This window comes from Clarias gariepinus, chromosome 13 (assembly GCF_024256425.1).
Source record: "Clarias gariepinus isolate MV-2021 ecotype Netherlands chromosome 13, CGAR_prim_01v2, whole genome shotgun sequence".
In the NCBI taxonomy this organism is placed as follows: domain Eukaryota; kingdom Metazoa; phylum Chordata; class Actinopteri; order Siluriformes; family Clariidae; genus Clarias; species Clarias gariepinus.
In genome coordinates, this window is record NC_071112.1 from 26,491,839 (window position 1) to 26,504,145 (window position 12,307).

The following is a 12,307-nucleotide window of genomic DNA, read 5'->3' on the forward strand; positions in this document are numbered from 1 at the left end:
TCTCGTGTGCTACGAGGTTATTTATAATCATCTCCCATGCTCAGAATCAGTGTGCATGTACCACTTGTATAGTCAACATTTATGCATGTGTACTGTTTATTATAACATTGTGACGATGTGTGTGTGCTCGCATAAAGCAAAAGCAAGTGTCATTAGAGAGGTTCGTTGTTAAAGACCCAGAGTCTCTCTCTGTTAGAGAGCAGTGTTTCCGTTAGTGTGTGTGCTTGTGAAAGTCATCCTACACAGTAGCCCCCTCCCTCCTCCTCTCCTCTCGTCTCGTCTTCACACACGCGTGGAAACACAGCTCTGTCAGGATGCTGTATAGTAAAGCTTAATAGTAAAGGTAAAGTAAAGCTTAATTTGTTTTACTTTATATTCTGTATTAATTATTTTATATGAAAATTTTTGGGTTGTGGAACAAATCATCTAAGTTTCCATTGTTTCTTAGGGGGGAATTCACTTTGCTATACAAGTGTTTTGATATACTTTGAATAGAAATTCATAACTTTTTGTTTTAAGACATAAAACATAAATCCCATCCTTGATATTAAAGCCATGAGATAATATAACCATGCCATGAGATAACATGGATTGCATTAAGGTTACATTAAAATTTAGTCCTAAAGACAATATATCAAAAACACTAGATGATACACAGGAGTAAGGCCTTGTAGTAATGCATTGGACCCAGGATCTCCTGTCCTAGGATTAGTCTCATGTCAGGTTAGATGGAGTGAACTGAGGATCCATGCTCATGAAGTAGCCAGACTGTTTTATGCAGCCGTCGCATAAAGTATTCCACAGGGATTTCTGCTCAAATCCTCAACCTGTGCCTGGATGCAAATCAGACAGATTAGGTCCAGATGTATGGACTTGTAAAGGCATCTGAACACCCAGACCTTAATGCCCCAGATTTGCAGTAATACCCCAGTGTTTGTTTGCGACTTACAAGCCTGCAGGCTAAATTAGAGGCGGTTAATGTGTGCGGAGAATTTGGACGGTTATCAGCTCACAGCGTGTCTTCCTTGCAGGGGGGAAAGCACTCAATGATTCGTCCAACTATAGAGAAAAAGCCCTGTTTCCCGCTGCCTTGGAAACCGGGGATAAATTAGAGCATAATTACAGACAGGGTCTCGCTGATGAATGGTGGGATCTCATGATACCCCAAAACACAGACTGGGTTAAGAATAACTACACATAAGGACAATTTTAAATTAACACACTTAGAGAAAAATTAGTAAATGTATTATCTAATATACAGTATGTGTAAATCATGTGACCACCTGGGAAAAAGTCAAAAACTAGAGAATGAAATGAGTTTAATAATGCAGAAAAAAGTTGGTATAAAAATATTTAATAAAAAGATAAAAAATGTGTAGTGTGGTGGATTGTGTAAAAATCAACCCCCCCAATATGTAAGATGAGTCAATCTAGGATAAACTACTGTACATTACGTGTGCAAAGAAATCACTAAGTCGGAGAAATCGGAAAAAAACATACAATATGAACATGTAAACATATTAATGCTAAAACATGAGAAGAGTGTCCATCAAAGTCTGTGCAACTGATAAAACTGAGATTATGATGATTGCTATTATTATTATTATTATTATTATTATTATAAGTTTAGGATGTATGGTATAAAAGTCGCCTTTATTTGTTTCCTTGGCAACAAACATGCAATCTGTGTGTGTTTTTCTGGCACCATGGTCCAGATTTCCTTAGGAGACAAACAACAACATCTACAGAACAAGTGAAACAGCTCTTTGGGTGCCATGGTGATGTTTGCAGTGAATATTTTTCGAGGTCAGGATCATGCCATAAGTTCATCCTCTATTAATACTGATCAGAAATATATTAATGTTGGGTGTTGATTTGTTATGAAACTAAATGTGGTGAAAGAAAAAAAAACCTGGTTTGATGCCGGGTCTACTTCTTTAACCAGCAAATAAGCCCTGCAAAATACATGAACTGTGAGTGTGTGCATGTGTGTGTCTGGCATTGTGGCATTCTTGTGCATTTTTTTTCGCTCTTTCTTTTGCTGCAGTTGCATAGCAACCCAGTCGAGCCTGGGTGCTGGGTGTGGTGACACCGAACAGGGACGGGGCTCTGTAGGATTTCCTGACTCGCCCTGTTTAATTAAAAGAGCGACCATCAAGGCTTTCACACAGAACTCTGAATTATGAAGAGATTGTAAACACATCTGTGTTTCTGTGTCACTACATCAGTGTGGAACAAGGAGCTTGAGATCAGGGCTCAATCATAACAATATACACACCAAAAATAATCTGTCAGTCTGTGTTCTGTGCACTGTGTTAGTTAAAGCCATCAGTAACTTCAACACTTATTAAGAAAAAACAAAACAAAACAAAATCTTTAATAAAATATCTGTGTATAAAGTACAAACTCAAGTCTTTGTGCTTCAAAAGCAGACCACCAACACCCAGGACTCACCTGTCCATCATGCTGCCTGTTGTGGTTGCCAAGCTCCTTATCTGACTCCTCTTCACCTGCAGTCTTCATTCTCATTTGCCTTTAGGATTCTGTCTCTGTCCATGCTCCAAAAGTATTCACTGCTTTTTTAAACTGGACAGCGATCTCTGATTCAAACAAAAACCGAGAATGCTGCAGCATTTGGTTTGGTGACCTTTATCAACCTTTAAGTGCTGTGAACACAAGTTAAAAATCATTGGCAAACAGTAATGGAAATACCTTGACAGTTTTGTGAGTCCTGGCAGTTTAAGTTTAATCATGGACAAATTAAGTAAGACAATCAACTTCCTGTATACTGTATACTTTTACAGAACAAGTGTTACAGAATTGAAATGAAGATTCTGAGAGGTGGTTGAGGAGAATGTGCACACTGGGCTGTGGGTGGTGCTAAAGGGTTTTAAATTGCTCGGAAAGATGGTAAATTCTCACAAAATTAATAATTTGAAGACAAATAAGCCTATAATCAGTATTAAGTTTCTGAACCTTTGAACTTTGGACCAATAAATATATCACTTAATGTCAATAATAAATGGTTTAATATGTTACATTTAAAAAGCAACTAGACTTTTAAACACAAGAGTAAAAAAACAATTCATTGATATCAGAAAGCTTTCCTATCTACAGCTGTATTAGATACTGAATCCTGATTGGCTCGACTATTGTATAAAGTAAAAACATCAGTAGTAACTAGAGATTTTCAGCTATGCTTGGTTCATAAAGAAAAACACAATTTCAAGCAGCTATTTTACAAAAATGTTTTTTTTGTAGATTGTTATGAATTACTTATTTTAGAATTTTAAAATCACACATTTAGTCCAAAAAGTTCGCCTTTGCAACTCTTTTTTTTCTTTATTGCAACTGGAAGACAATACAGCACATAAACGTGATGGCAGGTTGAAATAACGAAGGAACACAAAATCAAATAAAAATTAAAAGGAATCTTTTTTTTCATAGTAATGGACAAAGTGATATTTACAGATTGATGAAATTGTCTTTGGCAATATGATTACACAACAAGGAAAATAGAGTGCAAGAATGCCTCCATATCGACACTTTATCAGGGTGCACATGCCATCAGACCTCAAAAAATTTAGAACGAACCAACTGAGACTCAATTCTACTCGCTTGAAAGAAAAAAAAAAAACCCTAACAACATGAAACAACATGAAGCTTTTAATAATAATAATAATAATAATAATAATAACAAACAATGACAAAACACAAGGAAACACAAGGAGAAGACTGGTATTGACTGTTATTTGCCTGGCTTGGGTTGAGATTTCTGATGCGCCTCCACTTGCCTTTTCAGCCTCTCACGGTTTTGCCTTCGGAAGATATTCGTAAAAAAGGAAAAGTTACGTAGTGAGTGTTCCCTTTTTCCTAAATAAGAATGGATAAAGACTCACAAATACTGCCTTTTCTCTGTTTTCATTTTATCTGCAGTGTGAGGATGGAGAATTCAGGTCTCAGGAGAGATGGTGATGATGATGATGATGATGATAATGAGGCACAGATAATGTCCATATACGTGCATGATTGGGACAGGCATGCTAACAGGACACGGCACAAATGATCAAGGTCGACATCATAAACATTTCACGATGATAAGGATAAAGTGTGTGTATGATATGGATATTAAAAACACCTCGATGAGCAATTTACAGCCAATAATGTCTAACATGAAAGCGACGGATATGATTACTGTGTAATATTATATGTATTATACATGACAGAAATGCTACAAGTTTCTCACATAGTATTATCGAAGAATCTATGTTGTGTGCATGTGTGTGTATATTGGCCATGTTGTTGTGTCTAAACCGGCTTTGGCACTGAACTTTAAAAATCAGACTCGTATTAAAAGCTAAGTGCGTCAGATTTAATTAATAAAAAGTGCAATTAGGTGGAATAGAGTACACTATGCAGTAGTGTATAACATGCTCTGGGATTATCTTGTGTGTGAGTGTGTGTGTGTGTATGTGGGGAGAACTTTAATACTGAACAGTGCTACGTAGAGGGAAGAGTGTGTGAGCGTGTGTATTACCTGTGCTGTGTAAATGGAAGACCCCCCCAAAAACATGGAAGAAAAGGAACAGGCACTCACTACCAACTTGTCCTTACAGAGCTAAGCGCCAAGCAACTATACTCAACGCTTGCTCACACACACATGCGTACACACACAGGCACGCACACATGCACACACACACACGCACACGTGCACGCACACATGCACACACGCATGCACACACACACCGGAGCTGATCTGATGGAGAGAGCGGAGAGGGGGCTGAGAGCCCTAGACTCAAAGAGAAGGTGAAGTCCCCATATTGCACAGAGTGTTGCCCAACAGTCAGCGTTTGTCCCTGAAGAAGGTTATTCTGTAAAATGCCTGCTTTTGTGCGATGAGGACAAATCAAGACCAAAAAACAAAAAAGTTAAAACATAAAAAAAGAAAAGTGACTGTAGGCCTATGGGCATAGAAATTAGATTAGAGGCGGTGCCTTTTTGTTCTCTAGGATCTATATTTATATGAAAATAATTCATGCTTCATGCTAAATACATTATTTACCTTACAACTTTTTTTTTTTAATAAAAAAAAAAGGATCGTCTTCTTTACAAGAACCCATGCAACACGATTTTGGAGGAAAAAAAATCCTGCTGGCTACATTGCTTAAATTAGGAAAGAAAAACAAACAAACAAAACAAACAAACAAACAAACAAACAAAAAAGTCTAGTGTAACATTTTATACAGTGTTATCCTGACTGGATGAAATTGCTTCTTACATCATGAGGATTAGAAAAATTAAAACATAAGAAAGAATTTATACAAAAAATAAAACAAATTAAAAAAATCCCACAAAACATTTCCACAGTCATTTCATAATTTTTTTTATCAGTAAATTACAATTGGCAGGTTTAGTAGCGTGGGTTGTCTCAGGAATTATGATTATATCGTTTAGTAAGAGGAATATCAGTGGGTCACATGATGTGGTGTAAGTAAGAACACTCCTTCTGATTGCTTAAGGGAAGAGTGTGGGTGGGCAGTGAGAATTATATATATATATATATATATATATATATATATATATATATATATATATATATATATAAATTTCCTACATATAATGAATATTTGCCTCCAAAAAGCACAAAGGCTCATGAATTGGGATTTATTACACAGATTAGCGCTGAACTCGGGAACTTTATGGTAATCCAGGAACATGCGGTGGGCCGTGCCCTCGGATTGGATTAGTGCTCAGGGCAGCGAGTGCACTCCCACCACACCACTAAGAGAAGTGTACACTACTCCTCATGCACAAGGACCCCCTACACACACTCCTGCTGTCCAGTGCCACATGGCTGCTCACGGGACACTCGGCCTCATCTAAGTGCATGTGGAATTTTCTTTTCCTTAATCTTGATATCAGCCAAATAAAACCCATTAGTAAATCAGCTGAATTTTTTTGCTATGGCTTTAATCTCCTTTAAAAAAATTAAAAAATAAAAATAATAAAAAATAAAGAACCCTCAATAACTTCACCTATAAGAATAGGAAAACAAAGTTAATTTTTGATATTGCCACAAATCAGTAGAATTCACCTGATGTCCTGGAAAAAAATAGTAAATTCTATTAAAAGTGATGTTTCTCTTTTTTTTACCCCTCTCTCTCTTCCTCATAACACAGTTCAGTTATTTTTCATGGACTCTTTTTGCTCTTTCTGGCCCTTGGCCGTCCGGTTGGTGATATTGTTCAAACAGGCTCTGACGCCAGCCAGATGGAGCAGAGAACCTGCTGCCTCCTTCATCTCCTCGTCATCACTTTCTGGAGGCTTCTCTGTGCGCCGCTTTTTTAACGGCAGCATGTCACTGGACACTCTCTGTTTGACTTTTGTTAAATGGTGCCACTTGTTGTGCTGCGCCAGGGCCAGAGCGTCCACCGCCCACTCTTTGGGCTCCTTTTTTATCTTGGCCCTGTCATCGTCGTCCGTGTCGCTGGCGGCGTCGTGACTGTGGAACTCGGACGCGCCACAGTCGAGCTGCGTTTTCTCTCCGGGTGTGGAGTTGGAAGATTTGCCAAAGCTGTAGTTGTGGTCCTCCTTGGGGTCGCTGCTGACCAGAGGAGAGTCGCAGGATGGCTCGCTTTCACTGCGAATTCTGCAGCCGGCCAGGACGGACCTAATTACACAGCCAAAATATACATCACATGGTTAGGAAACACAATAACACGGTGCTATTAAGTAGAAGTAATTCTAGCATAAAACAACTTTTGTTTAAAAAAAAAACAGAAAAAAAGCTTTTATTGGATAAAATATATAAATTAATTTGTAAAAAAAAAAAAGACTAGATGAGTGCTCAGGCAGCTTCTCCTTCAAACTCTAGTCTTCAACTTTTCTTTTATTAATTTAACAACAGAAGGCTGAAGTACAAGCCCCACACAGCTTTTAATCCATTGCAACACTTTATAAATTAATGAAAAGTGTTATAATCAGCTCCATCTCACACACACCTTACAATAAACAACTTTGTAAGGACCTCGGTTGAGTCTCTTGTTTATCTGGACTCACTATGTTGTGCACACAAATATATGTAAAAGACAAAATACTGGCGATGTACTGGATCAAGTGCTGTTTTATGCACTGCTGAACAACGAGTGCATAAGCCACTGTCTTTAATTAAACCAAGTGTGATTATTGCAATTAGTACTACTCATGCTGCAAGATATTCACTCGACCCCTAATTAGTTAGTGTCTTTTAATTCTATGTGTTTTGTGTAAAAACATAATAGAAATCATCTGATTGTAGCAGGTCTTAATATCGTCTGCGGAGCAAATGCAACCTCAGACGAACAACAACAACTTTTTTCACCATGCCATTATTAATTTATTTCCGAAGAGGATGTGTTCCCTTTTCTGTCCTAAGCATCCGTCCTCAGTGAGCTTTTCCTCTCCCCGATCTCTGCTTCATGACAAAGTCTATTGTTAAAGCACTGTGCAAATCAAACTGAACTGAATCGCTCAATAAACTATGTAAATCATTGCTGTTTGCTTGTTTAATCTTTATCAATTCCTGCACAAATCCACTGCTTTGTATGCAAATATCTGTCTCTGAATGTATAAACCTGGTCAAGCTCTGCCATCCTGCTCTTATAGCCTGCTCTGGTTTTCATCTTTATGCAGTGTATGAAGACTCCGGTCGGATTTAGGTCACACTCTAACTAGGCCATTCATTCCTTTAGCTTTCTATTCTCCAGTTCCTGGACTCATGTTCCCGCTGATGCTGTGATGTTAAAGGTTCAGTGAAGCTGTAGTGTCAGAAACATGTGTTCTGTATTGCAGGAAACGCTGTTGGTTCACTTTCAGGGAAATTAAGCTACTACAATATATTTACCAAATATAAACAACTCAGGATTTTTTTCTAATTAGAGCTGCAGTTTGAAATTTTTTCAAGTTTTGTAGTCCTGTAATAATCACATAATTTTAAAAACACTTTCGAAAACTGCACATTTCTTATGTAATGAATCCAAATGGGTTTATTAGAAGCTTTATTATTAGCTCCAACCCCTTACAAAATACTGCTGCTCAACTCAGGTCACACATTTCTCAGCAGCTCCACTTTCTCTTTATTTTCTAACTCCAAAACCACAGCGAAGACAAGCAGCCTCCCTATCACCAGCGTTTTTATTTATCGGCATTACTCAGAATAATAAACTATAAGAACATCGTTGCAGTGCAGAAATTATTCGTAGTAGATTGTAGAGGTGTGCAGGTGGTTCATACCTTTTCATAAATGATTATAGAGCCCAAACCTACGCTGAATTTCTTGTTTAGTGTTGATGTCAAGTGCTTTCATACAGCTTTTATACCTCTCATAGAGTGGGCAGAACAAATCCGTTAAAATGGCTAAATCTTACCCTCTGCGCTACGAGCTTAATTTTGTTTTCGCTGCTTCGAGGTCTTATATTTTTACTAGGGTTGGGTCGATAGACGATGCCATCGCGATCCTCCGCCTCGGAGATAAATTAGATTAAATAAACTACACCAAATATGGCTTTTTCATGGTTTTACCATAACGAACAGAGCTTGGAACAAAAAACAAGTTTAAATATGAAGGTTTCTGGACAGAAATACTAACATGTTCACCTTTTCTGGCTTTAATAAGCTGCAAAGTGGAGTAACAACATTACCGTATTAAAAGAAACCATTTCTTTCTCTAGGTAGCGGGTCACAGCGTCAGTACACTGTCATGGTCATGTAAATTTGTCGTCTGCGCATCTTTTGCGCGGACTACTTTACCGCAAATCCTACACCCCGCTTCAGACGTATCTCATAGCTGTCCTCTTTCAATCGGTCAAAATATTGCCAGATAGGTGAATTTGCACCTTTTTTACCAACCAAGTTTGTCGACGCCATTATAACGACACAGAGCATTCATGCCAGAGTCCCGCGGAAAAAGTGATTGACAGTTAATCACAGTTAATTCGTTATGAATTAATTATTTAACAACAACCCCCCCCCCCCAAATCTTATCCCTGAATCTGTGACTTTTTATTTTACACTGAGAACAGTTGAACGACTGTCACTTCAGCATGTGTTCCTGCGAACCTGAGGTAAGAAACTGGTCTGGTGCTGATGTGTGTGAGATGTGCTGTTAAAGCTGGTTTTATTTGCATCCAGTAAGCATTATTCTGGCCATATTGCTGATGTGCTTCTCTGGTCTGAGCTGTAGGGTTTTTTTTTTTTTTTTTTTTTAAGCAGGCCAGTCCACTGTGAGTCATGAGCTAATGAAATTAAACACGTCTCACAGCCTTGAAATGTACTTCAGCTTTGAAGCACCTCTCCAGCTGACCGACAGCGCTATTACAAACCTAATTAATGGAGCTGGATTACAAAACGGCCTGATTTTAGTGGAGAAGTAATGCAGAGAAATGGCACAGGAGCACATTTATTTCCATTTATGTCCCTCATCAACAAAGCGCAGAATTACTCTAATGAAATGCCTTTTCAAGCAGCTCAGTGCTGCTGGTCAGGGTCTAGTGAAGACTTGTAGGCTTCGCTTTCTGTCCCACTTCCTCGTATACATTTTCCACATCCTGTCTAATTTCTGGGCTTCTGGCTGATGAATTATAGCCGTGGTGCGAAGGGACACAACACACATGGCATTATGTAGGCCAAAATGCAGTGTCACTCATTTCTGAGGCGTGTAACACAATCTGTGAGTTGGCATGCTAACATCTCAGACACAGCACATTGGAAACGTGTGGTTGTATAAGCATATTTGAGTGATGCGATGAGTGTGTGTGTATATGTGAGCACATATGCATGAAGGTCACACATTCTATTAAAAGCGAGTGATGTTCTTTAGAGCAATGTGTTACAGTGGAAAGTAGAAAACGGTAGGGATGCTCAGGAAATGGACCGACCCCTTCCACACCTGTCTCTCCAGGAACCTGTTCAGGCCGGCAGCTCCGATGGTTTCTCTGTCACTGTTCTTAAATCCTAGCATTCGTTTATGAGGAACCTGATGATCTGATCAAATGGATGGACAAAAGCATTAACACATCTGTGCGATGAGGAAAGAACATCCTTTTGTGTGTGCGTGAGCAAGGAAGGTCGCACTCAGGAGTCTAGGGCTTATGAAAGTTTTACCTGATGTCACTCCACTTAGGAACTACTTCCGGTATCCGATTCATTATTTATCATTGTGTATTTCGCTCATTTCTGAGTGCCCAGGCCAGGCGGGTTTGGCTATAACAGAGTTATTTTACCCCACTTTACAGTGTGGTGTTTAAAAGTGGGCTGAAGACGTCTAATGCTGGTAGAGTTTTATCAGTGCTTTCACACATCTTTTTTAATCTAACTACTTTGCCACAGTTTCCAACTTAAAGGTTCCATATTTGACTAACAAGTAACAATTTCTTTAACAAGTGTCTATGTAGATGAGCTACTGCTGAGCCACACCGCTTTCAATGGTGAGGAGGAACTCTTCTTATATGAGGTCACATTATGGGGGGAATCTAATTGGTCCGTTTGAACCCCAGCCAACACACACACGGAAGAAGGACAGGGTTAAGTGTTTTGTTTGCACACGCACATGTTTAAATGTCTAAACATGACTACAATGTGAATGTTGCACGATAGACTCTCTTTAACTGTCACAGTAGACAAAAGTAACAGAGGAAGAACAAGCCCAAATGTGGAGTGGTGGATGAGAGAAAAGGGGTGGGACTGACCTGACGGCGGCCGCTCTGCTGCCAATGGGATTGATGGGAAGAGGTCGAATTCCTGGGAAAAGGCCCGGGCTCATCATACAAGCTCCGTTCCGGATCACTCCCTGAGGGACTGGGGAGGAGAAATGGAGAAAACGGGCATTAATATGAAGCCATGTGAGTATCTACATCACCAACAAACCTACAGCATGCACGCACACACACACACACACACTTAAACACACACATATGCACGGCCCTCAGTGAGCATCACCCCACACAAACACTACGGCATGTGAGTACATGCGATTCAGCCATAATCACAGATGGCACAAAGATGAATGCGAGTCATAAACAGACATAAGAGAAAAATCAGCGGGAGAGGGAAATATTGATTCATTGCAAAGCTACACCACCGTATTTGATCACTGTGACCCAAACAACATTAGCATGCGCTATTAAATGGCTTCCACTGTCTGCTTTGCACATCACCAGCTTGCTTTTCCAACAGCCAGGCAGAGAAAGGACGATTTTTAATTTTCCCCCTCATTCTAAAAATAGCTGAATTATACCTTTATAAAGGCGGCGAGGAAGAAATGCCTCTCACAGAAATGGTTAGGTTTGGAAAATGGACCATAAAAGAAATGATTACAGTAAAGAACAGCAGAGTGTAAGAGAAGTGAGAGTAACAGTTAATGTGAGGAGTTTGTATTTGATCAGTGTGTGTCTCACAGGACGGATCTTTTCAGCCTCTACTCCCAGAACTTGGGCATCTCAGGACGATTTAAAGACAAGATCGAGACAGCAGCGTCTATACAACCCAAGAAACAGCTTGACTTCACTTACTTCATCTGTGTGTCACTATTTAAGTATACTGAAGTGTAAGATTATCTAGTTTTATCATCTAAGTAAGTAAAATCGTTTGCAAAAATATACAGTAACAACTTAGCATGTTTCCTGCTTACAAAAACAACTGGGACCAAAGCGAACGCATTTCCTGCCTGAACCATACAGAAAGTGTAACTAAGTGACTACATCTTCCCCCAAAATGCAAGAAAATCCACATGGACCACATTAACTTCCAAAAAAATAGTAACAGTAACCAAATGGCCCACATCTAATAAACAAAATATGCAAACTGTTAATGGAACTATGTGCACCATATTTCCCACCCAAAAGTCAAAACTTTTATGCAGATCACAAAAGAAAAGGAGGAGACTGAATGGAGAGTGCATGAAGCCCATAAGAGCAGACCTGAACAGACTCGACAGCTCAGCTTATTGGCTGATTCTGGGACGAGGCGTAATTTCACTCCGTCCAGGAAATGGCCTCTGATCAAAAGCAGATGGCAGATGTAGAGGGAAAAAAAGGAGGAAAACAACTATCCGCACAAAATCCAGCACACCCCTCTTCCCATTAGGAAGAAGCACAGTTGCCTTGGCAACTCCTCTCTCCCTCCCTCCCTCCCTCCCTCTGTATATGCCATACTTTCAGAAGTGTGAGGTGCAGCGTGGAGAAGAACAGCTGCGCTGGGATCGGCCCTCTCTGCCCCTCAGAAAGGTGAAGAGACAGCACGACTACGCAAGCGCATGATGTGAGGTGACAGA

At 39.5% G+C, this 12,307-nt stretch overlaps 1 protein-coding gene across 2 annotated transcripts in view; it reads right to left on the reverse strand.

Annotated features, from left to right (window-relative positions):
- Positions 1–3,316: 3,316 nt before the first annotated feature.
- Positions 3,317–12,307, reverse strand: part of foxn3 (forkhead box N3) — a 77,825-nt gene continuing 68,834 nt past the window's right edge. For both annotated transcript variants that reach the window (XM_053509772.1, XM_053509773.1), the window contains exons 5-6: positions 10,725–10,833; positions 3,317–6,670 (exon numbers count right to left, since the gene is read on the reverse strand). In XM_053509772.1, coding sequence (XP_053365747.1) covers positions 6,181–6,670; positions 10,725–10,833 — 599 coding nt within the window. In that variant the 3' untranslated portion in view covers positions 3,317–6,180. The remainder of the gene's footprint in view (positions 6,671–10,724; positions 10,834–12,307) is intronic.